This window comes from Passer montanus, unplaced genomic scaffold, assembly GCF_014805655.1.
Source record: "Passer montanus isolate IOZ18808 unplaced genomic scaffold, ASM1480565v1 scaffold57, whole genome shotgun sequence".
Taxonomy (NCBI): domain Eukaryota; kingdom Metazoa; phylum Chordata; class Aves; order Passeriformes; family Passeridae; genus Passer; species Passer montanus.
The window spans coordinates 2037571-2057240 of NW_024370705.1; the positions used below are offsets into that span (position 1 = coordinate 2037571).

A 19670-nucleotide genomic window follows, 5' to 3' on the forward strand; every position below is an offset into this window, starting at 1 on the left:
TGCCTCCCTCCGCGCCCCCGCCGCTCCCCGGCGCTGTCCCGAGGGCGGTGTCCCCCGGCAGGTCCTGCGCTGGACGGGGCGAGCCGTGTCCCCCCGCCGCTCCATCCGCGCCCCAGCGGGCAGCGCTGCCGGGATCACCGGCCGCGGGACGGAGCCCCTGCCCCGGCCGTGCCGCCCGCTCCGCCGGCTCCTCCTGGCTTGCTGGGGAGTTTTCACAGCCGTGCTCCCGAGGGAAAACGGGGGCCGGGACAAGGAGAGCTTAGGAGAGGACGCGGCATCCCCCGTGCTTGGCGGGCAGCAGAGCCGTGAGCGAATTCTGTGAGCGAATTCTGTGAGCGAATTCTGTGAGCGAATTCTGTGAGCGAATTCTGTGAGCGAATTCGCTGCTGCTCGAACACCCCCGGCACGCTGCGCTGGCAGCTCCGAGCAGTTACGGGGAGCCGGGACCGAAGGGATGAACCGAAGGCGGAGGCAGGAGAGCAGCAGCAGGGCTCTTTCTCTCTTTCTCCCTGCACATGCCTGCCCGATCCCGGCACCTGGGCTGCGAGCAGCAGCGACTGCGAGAGGAGCGGGGGTTTGGGGACGGGGGAGGACAGAGAGCTCCTTGTGCTGGGAATGTGTGCCTGTGTAATCGGGTTATTATAGACATGCGCTTGGCTGCTGTGCCATGACATAATAACAGAGCAAATGCCCAGTAGCAGCCCAAGGGGATTAGTTCAGGTTCTGTCGATGGTTTTATTATCAGCTCTGTCATCTGAGCACTTTCTAACTTGGCTGCTAAATCTGCTGTGGGCTGGGACTTGGCACAGAGCAGCCTTGGCCCCCAAAGTGCTCGCATTCCTCCCAAGGAAATGTCACCGTGCTCGGCCCCGCTCTGCCTCTGGGGAAGGTGAGGCCGGGCTCGCTGGTGGCAGCCTGCACTCCAGGAACGCCGCTGCTCCGCGGGCTCCTGCCCATGCCAGAGCAGCCGGGGGTGGGCAGCGAGGGCAGAGCTCCGCCCGCACAAGGCTGCAGACCGCTGGCTCCCCTGGGACACGGGCCGGGCTGGCAGGTGCCTCCTGCTCTGCCCCGGGCAAGCCGGGGAGCTGCTCCTGGAGGAACCTGCACAGCCCCTGCTCTGGTCTGGCTGCCAGCAGGGACCTGTGTGGGGTCCTGAGGGAAGGGAGAGCCAGCCTGGGTTTCACCCTCTGAGCTGGAGCCCAGCCCAGCTGCCCATGTCACCGTGCATGTCCTTGTGCAGGGCCCGCAGCTGCTGACTGCCTGCAGGGCTCAGCTGACCTGGCTGGTACCCCTTGAGGAGGGAAGTGCACCAAAGTGCTGGAGGGCACAGAATCAGTGCAGGGGTCCGGGGCTGCTCAGGCTCCTGGTCCATCAAATCCACTGCCACACTCCAGAAGGTCCCCCCAGGTGGCAGAGGTGATTTTGTCCCCATCCTAGGCTGGAGCTCTGCTCTGTGAGTGCTAATCCTCCCTCCTGGCTGGAGCAGCTCCAGGTGATGCTCCTGCAGGTCTGTTTTGTTCAGGAATGCCTCGTGCTGGTGTGTTGGACCAGCCACGTGGGGCTCGGGGTTTCACACTGATGTGTTTGAGATGGTGGCTGCATTGGTTGGGTTGGAAATGGACAGGTGATCCCCCCTCCTTTCAAACAGCAGTTCTGCTGTCCCAAACAGCTGCTCTTTCGGGTTCCTCACGTGCTGAAGGTTATTCTGCTGGCTGAGGTGCAGGCAGTTTTACAGGATGGAGGCTGGCAGCAGCGGGTGCAGGACAGCTGAGGTGGCACTGCCGGGCTGACCGAGGCCACCCTGCCCTCTCTCCCAGGGAGCTGTGCCATGCCATCAGCCCTCCCTTCCCTGCCTGCTCCCAGCCTGCTGCACAGAGGGATGTTTCCCTCACGTCTGACAGCAGCTAATTTCCTGCCTGGGCACCTTTTGCTGTCAGGTGATGAATGAGGAGGGAGCCAAGGGGCTGAGCCGGGAAAGGAGGCTCACACTGCTGTGAGACAGAGCAGGAGCTGCTCGAGCCGTGCCAGGCGTGGGCTGGGCAAGAGGAGCGCTCTGCTGCCGTGTTTGTGCTCCAATCGCGAGTCAGGACGGCAGCAGCTGAGCGGGGACGGAATCCAGGGCTAAGAGTCGCTTTAAAGCCAGGCCACAGGGCAAGCTGCAGAAGGGCTTGTGTTCTTTGGGGCAAACTCTGTAGAGCTCCTTCACTTTTATATTAATGCCTAAGGAAAGAAAGAGAAAACTGAGAGCAGAATAAAGGCTGGGTCTGGTGTCCACTGTAAAACTTGAGAACAAAAGATCTGCAGTCCTCGGGCTGTGCACGCGCAGACACGGAATTCCTGCCCTGCCTTCGGCTCCCCTGGGAAATCAAAGCCCCTAGGTTTGCTGGGAAGGTCTCTCTCCGTGGAGAAGTGGTGGGCACCCTCCCAGCCACCACCATAACGCCCCAGGGGTGCTGCAGCTGTCCCCTGGGCACAGCAGGCCCCTCTGGGAGCAGGGCACTGCCTTCCCCACAGCCCCCGCCTGCCTCGCTCCGGGCTCAGGCGGCTCCGGCAGGAAGGGTTTGATTTGCACTCCTTGGTTTGGCTATTTAAATCCCGCACTCAGTGCTGGGGTAATTTTAGGCATGTTTATCTTCTGCTCTGGGAGAGACCCAAGACACATGTAAGTAGTTATTCCGCAGTTTGTTGTGTTTGTGCTTCACGGGCAGCACACACACACACCCTGCAGTGTGGCAGGGCTTGGGGTGCAGCTGGCAAAGCACATCAGGAGGGAGAGGAGAGGAACAGTCTGGGGAGGATCCCCTCTCCAGGTTATGTTGCATTTGCTTTCCCCACACTTATCCTGCCCTGGCACTGTAACTTGTGGGGCTCTGCAGAAGAAGGGATGCACTGTGTAGAGTTGTTTGAAAAGGATTTTTGGTGGAAAGCTGTCCTGCAGAGATGCTGATCCTACCTTTTCCTACTAACTAGCTCTTTCCTACTAATCTCAAATATATGGAGGTAAATAAAGGGTTTGTGGGTGCTCTTGCACTGGGGATGGCTCAGCCAAAAGCAAATGGGAGCACAGCTGAGTCTGCACATAGCTGCCCAGCAAAATGAAAAGCAGAGCGCTTCAGGGGTTCAGTGAGGCCACAGACATGTTTTTAGATGCTCACTGAGGTCCTGGTGCAGATAGAGGAGTCCCAGCAAGGACAGGCAGGTGACCAGCCTTCCTCCTCTTGCTGGATTTGGGCAGGAGAGAGGCACTGGTAGCTCATGGCTCCCCTTAGCTTGGATGTAACTGCACAATGAACAAAACATCTCAACCCCTTTCCTCCCCTGCCAGGAGTGTGCCACATCCTAGAGCAGTTTCTTCGTTTCAAGGGGAATTCTAGGTCATCAGATTAAGGGCTCTTGAAACCTTTTGCAATGTCAGCATCCTGGGGTTTGTTTGCTCTGTAAGTACTCCTGTTTCTGGCAAACTGTTGCTTGGGTGACACCAGCAGCTTGGTTGTGGTGCTGTTGATGGAATAGTCTCACAAACTGTCACATAATTAAAATGCCTGATAATAAAAATAGTCCTGTAGTGTTTATTCATTTGCTTTCTCTTGTTACACCAAAGCCTGGCTCTTCTCATTCTGTCTGTGGCCATAAACATTTGCAGTCTATAATGTTTCATGTTCCATGTTGCTTAGGAAAAATAAACATTTTTCTTTTTTCATTGCCAACAACAACTGCCACCAAGTAATCCGGAAATAAACTCTCAGGGCCAGGAGGGAGTGCTGGATGGTGCCAGGGGTGTGGGAAGTGAGGGGAGAGGAAAATCCAACAGTGTGTGCACAGCCAGGCACTGCAGCAGCTCCTGTTGGGCCTCAGCCTTTGTGCTCTCCCTGTCTGCAGTGGGACCAGCCTGCAGCCAGCATGGAGGAGCCCTGGAGATGAAGAATTTTGTGTGAGCACAGAATTCATGGAGGGGTTGGGAGACCTTGTCCTGGGGAGGCAGGATCAATAAATCTGGTGGCTTTGCCTGGGCATTGTTTCCACTGACAGTGCCTTGACCAGGAACACAAATAGCTCAGGGTTAGGCCAGTCCACTGCCATGTTTCTGCCATGAAGTTCCTCCTGCAGCAGCAGCACCTTCCCAGCCCAGGCTGCTCCTGGAACACAACCTGACTGGAATGGAGCTGGTTCCAGTTTTGCCATTAACCATCAGCTGTAGCTGCACTTTCAAATCCAACCCCTGCAAATCCACGCTGGGCTGAGGCAGGCTGCACAAAAAGCTGTCTCTGCATCAGGAGAACAATGCTGATCTCAGGCAGGAGCATTGCTGTTCAGGGAGTGCAGAGCCCTTGGGGGCATGGCCACCCCACAGTGGACACAAATGGGGTGAGAGAACTGCAAGAGAAAGCATCTCTACTGTCCTTCCCCACAGAAATAAGGGCAGGAGTGCTCTGAGGTGCAGGCTCACAGGGAGGAGGGGGATAATGCTGCCAGCCAGAGGCAGCAAACACCAGAGCCTTGGAAATGCTCTGAGTAACAAAAGGAGGAAGCAGAAACAGAAGCAATGGAAAAGCAGGAGCAGAAGGGACAGGGAAATGGAGACAAAGTCCATGAGCTCATTCCCCAAGTGAGGAAGAAACAGCCCCAGTGACAGGGGAAGCACCCAAGGCTGATGGATTCAGGCTGTAACTTGTCCAGTCACTCCTGTCTGACAGGGAGAGGGGTCTCCTTTCACGTCCATGCCACAGGAGCCCAGGTGATTACACAAAGAGGACACAAGTTGAAGTTCAGGCAGGCAGAGGAGGATGGAGCCAGCCCAGGAGAGCCCTGGGTTTGTCAGGCAGGCACCAGCCCCACCCCTGTGCTCCTTTAGGCATGGTGCTGCTGATGCTCCACTGCAGCTGTGCTGCTCCCGGGGCTCTGCAGGGTCAGTGCTGCCCAGCACCAGGAGGTTAAAGATGCTCCTGGCTCCTTGTGATGGCTGCAACACTTCCTGGGAAGCTTGGCTGCTGTTCATCTGGCTCCAGCAGGCCCAGAGGTGATGGCTGCTCTATCACAGCACTTGAAGGCTGATAAAGCTGTGAGGAACTGAGTGGGCAGCCTGTACCTCCGCTGTGGTTTCTGCTGTCCCGGGGGATCTGTCCTCTCCCTCCTGCTCCCCCCCAGCCTTTCAGTCACGAGGCTGCAGGAAGAGGCACTTTCTTAGTGAGGAGCTGTGACCAGCCTGCAGCACAGCCCTCTTTGGTGCAGCTCTGCTCCTCTGCTGTCCTCACTGCCCTCAGCGCTTGGTTTCAGGCCTGGAATCCTCTCTGTGCTTGTGCTGTGTTCACATTTACAGATCAGCCTCTACTGCAAAGCCCTGGCCTCTTCCTTGACTGTTCCCATGCCCAGCTGTGGGTTATGCAGGGAGGGGCACTGCAAGCTCCTGCACACCCTCAGCCAGAGGCTCAGACCTGTTTTGCACTCTGCTGGGACAAACCCTGGGATTTTCCTTTGCTTTTGTGTTCAGGAATGCCCTCCCCTCTGCTGGTGGGATGGCACCGGTGGGGATGCCCTGATGGGAGCCAGTGCCCTCCTCCCCTTCCCCTCCCGGCTCTGCAGCAGCCTGGGCAGCAGCAGCGAGCCCTGAGCAATGCAGCCGGGTGTGGTAGCACAGCCCAGGGAACAAAGCACATCTTCCCACCAGAGGGAGGGCTCGCACCCCTGGGAAGGATGCAACCTTAAACAAGAGGACACGGTATCTAATCCCTGGGAAGTGCCTGCAGCAAGGTGTGTCCAGCCAAGGAGGCCAAGATCTGCAGCCTGGCTGTCCCCTGAGCATTGTTTGGCAAGTGGTTTGTGCCTGTCACATTTCCCCTTGCCTGCAGTGGCATTTTCCAGCCCTTTCCTGCCATGGTGCTAATGTCGGTGCGGTGACGACAGGGACAGAGTCACTGTTTGTCCAGGGGCACACAAGGGGCAGCAGGGCAGGTCCTGCCTCCCTCCCCACCCAGAGCACCCACCCCAGCCAGGACTGGGTCTGCAAAGGGCAGGAGGAGCAGGGGGGTTTGGAAAGCTGGGATTCAGAGCAGTGCCTGCAGCTAAGCAAGAGGGGAGAGCAAAGCTGCCTCTGCTCTGCTTCTGAGCATGGCATTCCTCAGGGCAAGAAGGAAACGGGCAGCTTCTCCTCTCTGCTCCTGGTCAGAGGAGAGTGATAACCTCCAGTTCATGGCAGTGGCCCCAGCCTGTAAGGAAACTGGCCTTCACAGGAGGGGAATGTGCAGAGCATCACCAAGGCAAAAACCAGGGGTGAGGCATCTGGGTCAGCCCCAGCCCACCCACCTGAGCACTTCTGAGGGTTTCCCTGTGCTCCTGGGCACTTCCTGGCCTCGGAAAACCAGATGCATGCCTCACCCCAAGGCCTCAGCTGCCAGGACCTGGCAGTGGGTGAGGAGCAAGGGGCTGAGCAGCCCTGCAGGCTGTCTCTGGTGACACAGCTGCCATTGTGTGCTTCGGTGTCACCGGGGCTGGCAGCGAGCTGTTGGCCAGAGCATGAACCTTGTCAGCTTCTCCTGCCAGCTGTCCCTTGCAGCAGTAGCTGCCAGCCCAGGCAGGGTGCCAGGTGGCTCTCAGAGAGCTCCTCTGAGAGGACAGGTAGCTCCAGCCTGGCAGGGCTCCAGCCCCAGCAGGAGCAGCGGGTGCAGGCTCCTCGGGACAGCCCAGCCCCTGCTCCTGCTCCCCCTAAGCCCTGGATGGATGCTCAGTGCGTGGCCGGTGCCTTGGGCAGCCTTTGCTGTTCAGGATGTGAAAAGGGTTTCTCTCTTTGCTGGTGCAGTTCCTGTGGGGTGTGAGAGTGCCCTGGGACACCAGGATTGTACCAATGGCTCTGAGGCACAGGCTGGCAGGTGCCCAGCCACCAAGGGTGTCTGTCTGTCTGTCTGTCTGTGTGGGGAGGACCAGCCAGCAGGCTGGAGGGGTGACAGGCACACCAAAAGCCTGGAGTGATGTGTGGACACCCAGAGTGCAGCCTGTGTGCCCGGCCTGCTCCCCTGTCCATCTGTGCCAGGCTCGGGGGCACGGGCCGGGAGCTCCGCGGTGGAATTCATGCCAGGGCCTTCACACTTCATTCCAGCCCGTGTGAATGGGCTCATTGTGGAGCCCAGGGTGGCAGCATGGGGATCCCAGCATCGTGGCAGCTCTGGCACCGTGCCAGCCTGGCCCCCGTGTCGCTGGCAGGGCAGCCAGGGGAAGAGAGCCTTCCTAAAGGCCAGGTCCTCCCTCTGGAGCCCTGTGGGACAGAGCCTGCTGTCCAGCTGGAGATGCACCACTGCTGCATCTCAGCTCCTCCCTGCTCAAACACCTTTCATTTGCTGCATAAAATCAGCCAAAAAAAATCTGTTTGGCCCTCTGCAGCACAGTGATGGATCAAGGACCTCTCACCCCACATGACTCACAGCAGCTTGGAGGTGACACACCTGGGCTGTGTTTCATGGTGGCAACATGGAAGGGAAACCAGTGGAAATGAGATAATTAGCATTAATTAATATTGCCAAGAGAAACCTTGCTTTTCCAACTAAGCGTGGAGATGTTATCCCGAGCAGAGTCACAGGTGGGGTGTCACCAGTCACCAGTGGGGTGAGGGGACACGGGCAGTCCTTCCCTCGGGCAGTGGTGGGGGCTGCAGGGACAGTCTCTGCTGCTCTCTGCCACCCCACATCCCTGTGTCCTGCTGTTATGGATCAAGGACCTCTCACCTCACAGCAGCTTGGAGGTGACACACCTGGGCTGTGTTTCATGGTGGCAACATGGAAGGGAAACCAGTGGAAATGAGATAATTAGCATTAATTAATATTGCCAAGAGAAACCTTGCTTTTCCAACTAAGCGTGGAGATGTTATCCCGAGCAGAGTCACAGGTGGGGTGTCACCAGTCACCAGTGGGGTGAGGGGACACGGGCAGTCCTTCCCTCGGGCAAAGTCAGATAATTAGCATTAATTAATGCTGCCAAGAGAAACCTTTTCCAACTAAGTGTGGAGATGTTATCCCGAGCAGAGTCACAGGTGGGGTGTCACCAGTCACCAGTGGGGTGAGGGGACACGGGCAGTCCTTCCCTCGGGCAGTGGTGGGGGCTGCAGGGACAGTCTCTGCTCTCTGCCTGCTCTCTGCCACCCCACATCCCTGTGTCCTGCTCTGCCGTGTCCACCGGCCGTGCTGAGACCTGCCCACGGTGCCAGGGCAGCAAGAGGACACCACGGAGGTGACAACAAGGAGCACAGCTGCGTGCTGGGGACTGGAGACTTCCTCCCATTAATGTCACCTCTCCCCGGGGCCAGGAGGGAATAAAGGATGTAGGGCAAAGGGGGAGAATTTATTCCCTAGCGATTTGTTTTATACTTGAAGGGTCTGGTTCTCATCCACAGCCTGCAAAAGTATTTCCTGCCGGCCAGCTGCCAAGGAAATGTGCACCAAAAATAGCTGAGTGCTTGGTGGGTGCCATGGCATGACACAGTGCCCCCCAGGTGTGAGCCAGCCTCAGGGCAGGGAGCGTGGCATGTTTGTGGGGAGCACAGTGGGAGCCCTGCCAGTGGGGAAGCAGCCCTGGCAGAAGTGGAACCCGCTGCTCCAGGGCTGCTGCAGGGAGCATCCTCACGGACACTCACGTCGTGCTTGTGCTTTTGCCTTTCAGGACTTGTCCCGAAAGCACCACACGTGGAAGGAGCAGGCTCCGTGGCTGGCCGCCCTGGTGAATTCCCTGGGCTCGGGTGTGCCAGCCAAGGGCTCCCCGGCGGGCTGGAACCCGCCCCGCTGCGGCGTGCCCGACCTGCCGGCGCTGCCCGACGGCCCCGGCGGCCGCAACCGCCAGAAGCGCTTCGTGCTCTCCGGGGGCCGCTGGGACAAGAACAACCTCACCTACAGGTGCGGCAGGCTGCCACGGCAGCCGGGCGGGGCTGGCACCGGGGGTGTGACAGCCAGGCTGGTGTGACAGCCGGGCTGGTGTGACAGTCACTCTGGTGTGGCACCCAGGCTGATGTGGCACCCAGGCTGGTTCACTTCTCCCTGCCCAAATGCTCGCTCTGCTATCCCTGGAGCTGTGATGTGACTGTGAGAGGCACAGGGACCGGGGAGCCATGTGCCAAACCACGGCAGGCTTGTCCCCAGCACCTCCCCATCCCCTCCTGAGCACACTCACAAACACAGCTGCCCTCCCGCCGTGCACAGCCATGGCCTCAGCCCCGGGCAGTGCCACAGCAGCACCCCTGGGCACACAGGGTCACTGTCCCCACTGTCACTGCCCTCACACTGTCACTGCCCTCACTGTCACTGCCCCCACTCTGTCACTGTCCCCACTCTGTCACTGCCCTCACTGTCACTGTCCCCACTCTGTCACTGCCCCCACTCTGTCACTGCCCTCACTCTGTCACTGCCCTCACTGTCACTGTCCTCACACTGTCACTGTCCCCACTCTGTCACTGCCCCACACTGTCACTGCCCCCACACTGTCACTGCCCTCACTGTCACTGCCCCCACTGTCACTGCCCCACACTGTCACTGTCCCCTCACTGTCACTGCCCTCACTGTCACTGTCCCCACTTTGTCACTGTCTCCACTCTGTCACTGTCCCCACTCTGTCACTGCCCTCACTGTCACTGTCCTCACACTGTCACTGTCCCCACTCTGTCACTGTCCCACGCGTGCTGAGCCCCCAGCACCAGCTCTCTCCTGCTGTGCCTCTGCCCCCACAGCCACCCCGCAGCGGGCTCCCCTCACAGTTTATTTTCAGATCTTTTTATTCAGCTGTTTTTGATGGTCCCATAAACACCACTGCAGTGTAAAGCTTTGCCCAAATCACCCCACACATTCTCAGCTGTGGATCTGCCCAACAGGCTGGCGGGAGGGCTGTGCTGCCTCTGCAGCTGCCTCAGGGTACGAGGGGAGAAGTGAGCACAGTCATATGGACCTTGACAGCAAGTAAATCATTTGTGCTTCATCCAATACAGGAGACAGTTCCTCACACCACCAGGAGGCTGATAACAGAAAGGCTTATTCCTTTTTTTTCTTTTTTTTTCTTTTTTTTTTCTTTTACTGTTAAAGAAAGAAATACAGAAGAGATTTACACTCAGCTGTTAACATTACTGTTAATGGAAGGGAAAGAAACTTCCCTCTGTGGCAGACCTTTCAGTCTGCTCTTGTTATTGGAGGAAGTGGGAGCAACTCAGTGGACCCAAGTTTCCAGGGGCAAAAAATGCAGTGGTTAAGGAGAAGAAATCACATCACACCACTCTCAGGAATCTTTGTGGTGGTGGCCTTACAGGGGATAGATCTGGGGAGTGCTGTGGCACTTCAGAACAACAGAGAATCTGCAAAACTCTCCAGGGAACTCACCTCTGGCACACCAGGCAGAGGGTTTCAACACTGATGGGATTTATCTGCTGCACATGTTGCTTGGTAGAGGGTGCTGGAGCAGTGCATGTATGGACTGGAGATGTTCTGGGGCTGGGAATGGTGGCCCTGGTGACACTGATGGTAGAGCTGGTGCCTTCCTCACAGCCCATCCATGGGATCTCTCCTCATCCAGTGTCTGTTGCCTTCCAGAATTATCAGGTTCCCATGGCAACTTGTAAAAGCTGAAGTGAGAAGGACCATAGAGGAAGCTTTGAAGGTCTGGAGCGATGTGACCCCGCTGACCTTCACCGAGGTGCAGGAGGGACGGGCTGACATCGTCATCGACTTCACCAGGTGGGCACGGCGGGCAGCACGGAGGAGCAGGCTGCACCACAGCAGAGACCTGCCAGCACACAACCCAGGCACTCATGGGGGCTCATATTTCTGCTTTCAGACACTGGGATCATTTTAGTTTTGTCAGTCGTGGGCTGCTCGGTGTGAGTGCAGCTGCTCCACACAGCACCCTTACTGATCATTCATTAATTTTCCTGCTACATTTATGTTTCTCTGCCCACAGGCTGTTTTCTTAAGCGTTTGTTTTGACTTTCCATCTTCAGGTCCTCCATCCTGTCCCTTGACTGAAGGATGTAACTGTCTGCCCAAAGACAAATATAGTTTCTTGGTTAAGGGAATCTTGGCTCCTGGCCTGAAATTCCCTTTTGGCAAAATACTCACTGGGGCAAAGGCTTCCCTGAGCTGCATGTTTGCACAGAGTTAATGAGGGCAGTGGAGGCTGGCCAAGCAGTGATGTGATTTCCATGCTGTGTTTTTGTCTCCCTCAGCTCTCTCAAGTGGCCACATCTCATGGGTTTCCTTCATTACTCATCAGTGGCTTGGCTTCAGTGAGGATCTGAGAGTTTGGCTGGGTTTGCTGCCAGCTGCCCCTCCACAGCCCCCTACCACCCAGAAATATCAACTCAGTCTTGGCTTAGGCAGCCACCTCCTTAGTTCTTTAGGCTCCACAGTCAGCTCTGGGCTGGAAGCTGGAGAGGGGAGGGGGAGAAACATCCCTGAGAAAACATACAAACTCCCCGGAGCTTGGTGTGACTGAGATCTGCTTCCTTTGTGCTTGGTGTGATCAAGCTGCTTCCTCAGGGCTCTGAAGCAGAATTTGGCTTGTGGTAATTTGAATAGCTCTGAGCAGTTGATCTAGACCAGCAGGATGAACTCAGGGTGAGAATGAGAGCTGCTGTCCCCTCTCAGTGCCTCCCACCTTTGGCTGTGTGATGCTGGGGCTCCACGGCCCTTTGTCTGAGGTGCAATGTGTCTTCCCTCCAGGTACTGGCACGGAGACAACTTGCCTTTTGACGGGCCTGGAGGGATCCTGGCACACGCGTTCTTCCCCAAAACGCACCGGGAAGGGGACGTGCACTTTGACTATGACGAGACCTGGACCATTGGGAACAACCTGGGTATGGCACTGTCTCACGGGGAGCTGTGGGTGCTCCAGGCTGCTTGGCAGTGAACCTGGAAATGATTCCCTCTTCTGTGAACAGGGACCTTGTAAAACTGAGAGGGAACAACCATTTTTGTGGTGAGCACTGTCATCTCCCCCAGTTAGAGGCAGGCTGTTAGCATTCAGGTCCAGGACCCTGGCTTCCCCATGGTTCCTCCTGTGTGGGGCAGCAAGAATGGCTCTTCTGCCCAGCCACGTGCCCTGCCAGTGGGGAATTGCACCCAGCATTGGCAGGAGTCATTAGAAATGAAACGAGGAAAGGATGAAGGAAAACAGAGGCTGGAGCTCTGTGTGACACCGCTGTCTTCCAAAGAACAGCCTCAGTCCCAGGCCCTGCATGCACTGGTCACCCTCTGCCCTCAAACAAGTCCATAAAGGGAAACCAGCCAGGCTCCAGCTCTGTCCCCATGGCCTGGGAATGCTCTGACCACAAACAACACCACATCCAGTCAAGATTTTTTTTTAAATTTTTGCTAATAATAGATCCAAGCTGGTAGCTCTTTGCTTGGGCACTCAGGGCCTGGTGTCACAGAATCTCATGAGATACTGCACCCCTGCCTGGGACCATCTGGAGCCGTGCCCAGAGCATCACTTTCTGGAAGACTCACCAAAATTAACCCGGGTCAGCTCCTCCTCCTCCTCCTTCCCAGTTTATCTCTATGGACAAAGAAATAATCACAAAACCCAAGTTAACCCCAGGCCTCTTGGGGATTCCCAAAAATGTTGGCCATGTCAGTGGGCACCCCCACAGCCCGTGGGGTGCCACTGCCATGTCAGTGCCTGTGGGGTGCCAGTGTGACTGCGTGGGGCACAGCACTGCTGTGCCTCCAGCCCCAAAACAAGAATCACAGGCACAGGGCCTCTTTGCAGAGGGGTTTCTGCTCCTGGGGCAGGCGTGGGCTCTGTTGGTTTTCACCCTCGTTGTTGAAGAATTTCCTGCATTCTCCCATAAAACAGTGTTGGGGGCAAACCAGGAAGCAAAAATGGACCCAGTTCCCATCAGAATCCAGCTCTATTCCATGGCATTCCCCTTTCTGCCCCCCTCCCATATCATCCATAAATAACTGTTGTAAAAGCTCTTTGCAGCTAATTGCCATTTAATATGCTGAAAAGAGCTTTACGATATAAACATGGATAAATCCTTGACTCAGCTCTCAGTGAGACAGGGAAATCCTTGGCCTCATTTACTGATGGGAGAGCACGAGTGTGCCCTGGGGTCACTCCTGGGAGTGCAGGAAGCGGCTCCAGGTGGAGGACCATCCCTGAGGACACAGGGATGCTGTCCAGCACAGCTCCTCACCCGTGCTGTTGTGCACCTCCCCTGCACAATCTGACAGCACAGCTCATCTGCCAGCACTGGAAAGCAGCAAGTGAGGAGCCTGCCAAGCTAAACAGAAGTGTCTGAAAGTTTGTAATAAATCACTGGGATGGAAATCCCTCTCTTTCAGCTGACGTAGATGTGTTGATTTAATCAGGTCAGTGCTGTGCAGATTCATGGCTGCCAGGTAAAGCTGGCCAGTGGAGGAGGGCAGGGCTCACCTTCCCCTCCACCCCTGCCAGGGGTTCCTCCCCACTGTATTCTCCCTGCTCCTGGTGCTGAGAAGTGAGCTGCTCCCCTGGAGCCAGCAGGGAAATCCTGCTTGGAACACCCAGGCTGGCTGACCCACATCCCTGCTGCTCTCATCTCTCGGGCTGCAGCTCGGAGGATTTCTGGCTGAAGGCAAGTGAATGAACATGCTGGGACCTAGTGAAATCTACCAGCTTTAGAAAGGACCCTTTGGAAGCTAAACAGAACCTGCCAAACAATACGAGTTCGTGTACTGAAATCCGCGTTTCCCCCTCTCCTTTTGTAGATGCTCCAAGGTCATGTATTCCTAAAACATAGTCTCCCATAAATCTGTCTAAGTCTGGTGAAGAAGTCTCCGACCTTGGCATTAGATAATCTTTTATGGATTTATTTCTAAATGACACCTTCTTGACACAGTCCCCAGACAAGCAATAAATGAGCTCCCTCTGCTGTCTGTAACAACGGCCTGTGGCCAGTGTTAATCCCAGAGCTCTCTCACCAACACCAGTGTCTTCCACAGTGGGTGTGATCTAACTGGGGCTTGCTAAACCTTCAGCTCTAGCCAACAACTGCTTCAAGCTGGGGGGACAAATACCAACCTGACCACACCACCTCTACACCTCTGGTCTAGACTTCCTTCTCTGTGCAAATTCCTCCTTTCCAAAAGTGCATGGAAAACCCTTTTCTTCCTGGTAGCTGAGGAGGTGGCAAAAGCCTCTGATAACAGAATTGCAGATTGCCAACATGCCCAGGTTAATACCCAAGTGTATGAATTGACTCATGGTGCTTCTGAACCAGTGAACTCCTTTATTATGCCCTTAAAAAAAAACCCCAAAAAACCTACAAACATATTTTTGATCTACACAGGAGATATCTGGGAACAACACAGTTGGAGGTAGATTTTTGTTTCCTCTTTTTGGACTCCTACAACACGTCAGTGTCTGGTAACTGTATGAACAGGCCCAGGAGGCCAAAGCACGTGAGTAGACAAAAGTATTTCCATCTTTTCCCTTCGTAGGCACTGACCTCCTGCAAGTGGCTGCCCACGAGTTTGGCCACGTGCTGGGCCTGCAGCACACGGCTGTCTCCAAGTCCCTGATGTCCCCTTTCTACATCTTCCGCTACCCCCTGAGCCTGAGCGAGGATGACAAGCAAGGCATCCAGTACCTGTACGGGAAACCCTCGCTGCATCCTGCCCCAACCCCAACCCCGCCAGCAGAGCTGCCCCAGCCGGACCTCGAAACAAACGAGATCACCAACGTGGAGGTGAGTGCAGGGCTGCCCTGTGCCCTTCCCCGACACCCTGGCTGGGGCTGCCCGAGCTGGTGTCTGCCTCTTCCACCGGCCCGCTGAGCCCAGACCCCACGGCTGGCACTGGGCCGTGCAGGGAGGGCATCTCCGGGCAGCCCAAACGGGGCAGCTGCCTGGACACGGGGCCTTGCCCGGGCTGAGGGCCAGCCCTGAGCCGCTGTGCCTTGGCAGGCCCTGCAGCCCGACGCCTGCCTCACGGCCTTCGACGCCGCGGCCACCATCCGAGGGGAGCTGTTCTTCTTCAGCTCCCGCTACGTGTGGCGGCTCCGCGCGGGGAGGCTGCAGGAGGGATACCCAGCTCTGGCCTCTCGCCACTGGCAGGGCATCCCCAGCTCTGTCGATGCCACCTTCGAGGACCCTCTGGGCAACATCTGGTTTTTCCAAGGTAAGAGCTGGACTGTGATCAGATGGCTCAGAAATCTCAGTTACTTGGGGGTAGTCGGGACCCAGCAGGTTCCTGGGAGAATAAATCTGGAAATCCTCAGCAGTCCACTAATCCTTGTTATTTGCTTCCTTACCTATTTAAATTTTTTATCAGGTATTGAGGACAGAGAACAAGGATTCACTTTTGTTTTAAACACAGCCACAATATTCCATTCTCCTTCCCTGGAACAAAAACATTTGTAATGAGCCTCTGCCCTGGCAGAGGAGAAGGAAAGAAACATTTGCTCCATCTCTCCAGCTGTCATGGGAAGCACCGTGCCAGAAGTGGACCCCAGCAGTTCCCTGGTTGTGCCTGTGTCCCCAGGGCCCTGCTCAGGGTGGGGACAGCGTTTTCTCTGCTCCTCAGAGACCTGCATGTGGAATTTCCCTAGTACCCCATGGCTTTACGAGCCCACAGGGAGCCTGGGTGCAGAGCCAGGCAACCTGCAGCAACCAGAAAGGTTAGGAATGAAACCACCTCCTGGCCATCTCTGGGGTTCAAGGCCAGCAACAAACCCTGTTTCAGCTCCACTGTTTTCTTTAATGCTCTTCCCAAGTGGAGATTTAATAGCAGGGATACAGAATGAGCTGGGAACTCACTGTGGGTGTGCACACCCTGTCTGCACTCCAGGAAACTGAGCACCAAAATCACAGCAGTGGCTCTGCAGGCAGAGCTCCTGCATGAACACAATTCTGAGCACCTGACCTGCACACAAGGGCTTACAGTGCTAAAATTGGCAGGCTCCTACAGTGAGTTCAAATGAGATAAGGGGAAAGTATTACATGCTGTAGGCTAATTACAGAGATTCCCATTTTAATCTAATCTGGAACTCTGCTTCCAGTCTCTCTATCAACTTGGCAAATTCTTCCTGGTTTCTGCAGCTCGCTCCTTTCCAGCCACATGCCCTCTTTGTGCCTGTGCATGCCCACATGATTTCCAGGTGCTGAGATTGCAGGGCAGAGGCTGGTCCCTCCAGCCAAGTCCTTTATAACTTCCACAAATAGAGAAAAATGCTGCTGAAATGGACTTTCCTGTCCCCCAACACCCACCAGGCTGGCCTGAGGTGGGATGCCAATGCATTGACAGCATTTTGGACACACACCATTACACTTGGTAGTGTTTTTGCCTCTCAGGCACAGCTTCCCGTGGGAGCTCTGCCAAGGCACCAGCTCCTGTTGCACAGTTCACTGCCAGAGCTTTTGACCCCTTGTTTCCCTTTTCTGTCTCCTCAACAGACTCTCAGTACTGGATTTATGATGGTGAGAGACGGGTATCTGGTCCCACCCCGATCGTGGAGCTGGGCCTGCCTGCATCCCCAGTGCAGGCAGCTCTGGTGTGGGGGGCTGAGAAGAACAAGATCTACATCTTCAGTGGAGGCAACTACTGGCGCTTCAACGCCCAGAGGCGCCAGGTGGACAACATCTACCCGCGGGCCATGGCCGACTGGCGCGGCGTGCCGCCCGAGGTCGACGCCGCCTTCCAGGACCAGCTGGGTCAGTGCAGCAGCTCAGCCCGCCCTGGCTGGCAGCACTGCAGATCCACACGGGCTAGCAGAGGGCACTGCACAACCACAACACCTCCCGTACGGTGTAGAAGGGCAGGTGCCTCCAGTGGGGAGAGACGTGAGAAGTTTTGTTCCCATTAATTGCAGGAACTGGTAGGTAGGTGTATGATAGAGAGAAGGCAAATCTCTGACCAAGGAATGGTCACAGAGTGCTGCCCACCTCTCACTGCTCCTGCCAAAGGAAGCGATGAGAAGACAACAGAAACACTGCCCACACTTCTACCTGGGGAGCTGAACAAAGAACAGGCTGCTTCTGGTATTGAGCAGTCCTCCCCTGTGTGCCCCATGCTGAAAACAGCAGTGCCACAGAAACACTGGGGACAGCCAGGGTGCTTGGGATGACACGTGTGGTGAGTGCCTCTTTCCTCTCTAAGGATGAAGTGAAACAACTCCCCACTGCTTCCAGAACCTAAATTCCAGGGCAGCTTGCCCACAGAACAGATGCTCTGAGCAGATCTTCACAAGCTGCCTGTCCCTGTCCTAAAAATCCCCTACACTCACAGGACTGGTCACTACAAGCGTACAGCATATTTAAACCCACCAGGAAAATAAAATAAAATCCATCCTGCGTACTGTCTTAAAAGTAAAACTAGAGTTTTTATCTAAACTAAAACAGTGTGAAAAAAAAGTGAATGCCACAAGCCTGGGTCCAAGTAAAACCTCCTGCCACTTGCAGCTCTTTTTCAGTACCGCATGTGCTGCAGAGTGTCAGCTGAACAAAGTGCTGGCAAAGAGCTCTGAGCCACGTGAATGCTGCCTCTTCTAAACCTTGCTCTCTCACCCACAGGTTTTGCCTATTTCCTGAGAGGCCGAGACTATTGGAAGTTTGACCCAGTCCAGGTGAAGGTGCTGGAGGGCTACCCACGCCAGATCAGCCAGGACTTCTTCAGCTGCACACCCTCCTCCAACTCCTTCAGATGAGGGCATGCCTGTGTCCTCCACACTCCCCTGTCATCTCCCTTCACCTCCAGCAGCCACACAGAGGGTTCCCTCTGCCATTCCTGGCTTCCCTCCAGGCTCAGCATCTGACACAACAGGTGTCTGTCACAAGTGACAAAGTTTGCTCCTCTCCAGTTCCAGCAGCCCCTGCTTCAGTTGCTATCAATGCAAAAGCAGCTGCCATGTTCTTTACAGGCAAGGGAGGCCACTCTTTTAGCAATAGCATCCCAAAAGCCAGCAGGCCAGCCTGGAATGGGATCACGCTCTCATAATCAGTCTGAACCCCTCCTGTAGAGCTGCCCCACGGCATTTCCCGTGTTTACATCACCCACCACGGCAGCCCTGCGCTGCTGCAGACGCTGGCCGAGGAGGAACGACCCCGAGCCCGGGGCTCTGAGGACACCGACCCTTCCTGCAGAGGAGCAGCCCTGCTGCCAGCCCCACTCCGCCGGCAGACTGCCGGGGCCCTGCCGCAGCCCTGGCCCGGCTCGACGCTGTCTCCCTAGCACGGTTAGGATTTTGTACCGATCTGTACATAGACAAGGGGCCCCCTCCCTCCCTCCCCCGCTCCCTCCCCGGTGCTGGGGGCCAGTGCTGGACACTGCCCCGCGCTCCCATCCCGGGATGCTCAGATGCACTGACTGCTCGTTCCGCCGTTCCGGGCCCGGGCTGGCACCGTGCCGTGCCTGCCCAGCCTTACACCGAACACCCCTTCCCCTCCCAGCCGAGCCCGGGGGCGCGGCGCCGGGGATGCGCCGTGTCCCGGCGCGGCCCGCTCCGTGTGTATTTATGTTCCGCCCCGCCACAATAAAATCCGCCTCTTTTCTACCCGGGCCGTGCCTCCTCCCCCCGCCCGCCGCATGCGCGCAGCCGGCCCGCGCTAGGCCGCGCTCCGCCCGCCCGGGGGCTGAGCCGGGCCAGGCCGGGCCGGGGGGTGCGGGAGCTGAGCCGGGCCAGGCCGGGCCGGGGGGTGCGGGAGGCTCCTCTCAGGGCGGGCACGGGGCGCAGTGGGGAGCGGCCTTCCGGCGCCCCGTGCCCCGGTGGGCGCTGCCCGGGGCCTCAGCCGTGCCGGGGACGGGAGGGAGCGGCGCTCCCCGAAGGGCGGCCCTGGGCCCCGTGCGGAGCGGATCCTCCCCGAGCGCAGCCTGGGGCCCCGCTCCCCATCGCCGAGAAGAATTCCTGCACGCGGTTGTTGAGCGGTTCGGGTTATTTCAAATGCTGCGGGGCAGCGAGTCGCACGCGTGGGCCTTTGGGTGGGCTCGGGAGCAGCACCAGAAGCGGGCAGTGCAGCTCCTTGTGCACAGGCTGGTCAGCAAAGAGCCGCGGGCAGTCTCAGCACCCCGGTGTCTGTGCTGGCACTGTGCTGTCCCGTGCTGAGAGGGCGTTGAGCCTCCCTGACAAAGAGCCTTATTCAAGCAAGAAACACTGGTCCTGTAGCACCAGGGAGACAACTGAAAACAGGAAAAAAATGTTATAGCCCACAACTTGATGCAGGAAAGGGACTGCCATACCAGGTACATGGAGAAGGAAAGGGGTTGTCTTTTTTATCTACCATTAATTTCTGTCTGTTGATGAGCACTGTAGAGTGAAAGATATAGGTAAAAACTAAGATCAAAAAAGTCTTCTCAAACAAGGAATAAAAACCTTGTTGTGTGGCAGTCTACCAGTGTCCTGGCAGTCTAAAATTTGATTTCAGAGTCTAGAAATAGTTGTGTTGTTCAGCAAGGCCTGCTGTAGCTTTCAGCACAGGTGAGGATCTCGTGCCAGGAGGAACAGAACTGCTCTACAGATGGTAAGTAAATCTGAAAGAGGACTATTGGCAGCAATCACACTTTTGATGTTCAAAGGGTTTTAAACAAAATACAGGTCTCTGGGCATTTGCTATAGTCAAATAATGTCTAGATGATGGGGAGGTTCAAAGTAAAACTAATGTGTCAGAGAACTGGGTATCTGGTTTAGTTTAATTCCAACTGAGCCTTGCACATTGATGTGGAAACTGAAGTAAAGAA

The 19670-nt window shown here is 56.4% G+C and overlaps 1 protein-coding gene across 1 annotated transcript in view; it reads left to right on the forward strand.

Moving 5' to 3' along the window:
- MMP11 (matrix metallopeptidase 11) overlaps positions 1-18479 on the forward strand; it is an 18821-nt gene extending 342 nt beyond the window's left edge. Inside the window, exons 2-8 of the mRNA XM_039726149.1 lie at positions 8643-8873; positions 10551-10694; positions 11679-11812; positions 14442-14689; positions 14906-15119; positions 16394-16651; positions 17510-18479. Coding sequence (XP_039582083.1) covers positions 8643-8873; positions 10551-10694; positions 11679-11812; positions 14442-14689; positions 14906-15119; positions 16394-16651; positions 17510-17643 — 1363 coding nt within the window. The 3' untranslated portion in view covers positions 17644-18479. The remainder of the gene's footprint in view (positions 1-8642; positions 8874-10550; positions 10695-11678; positions 11813-14441; positions 14690-14905; positions 15120-16393; positions 16652-17509) is intronic.
- Positions 18480-19670: the final 1191 nt, after the last annotated feature.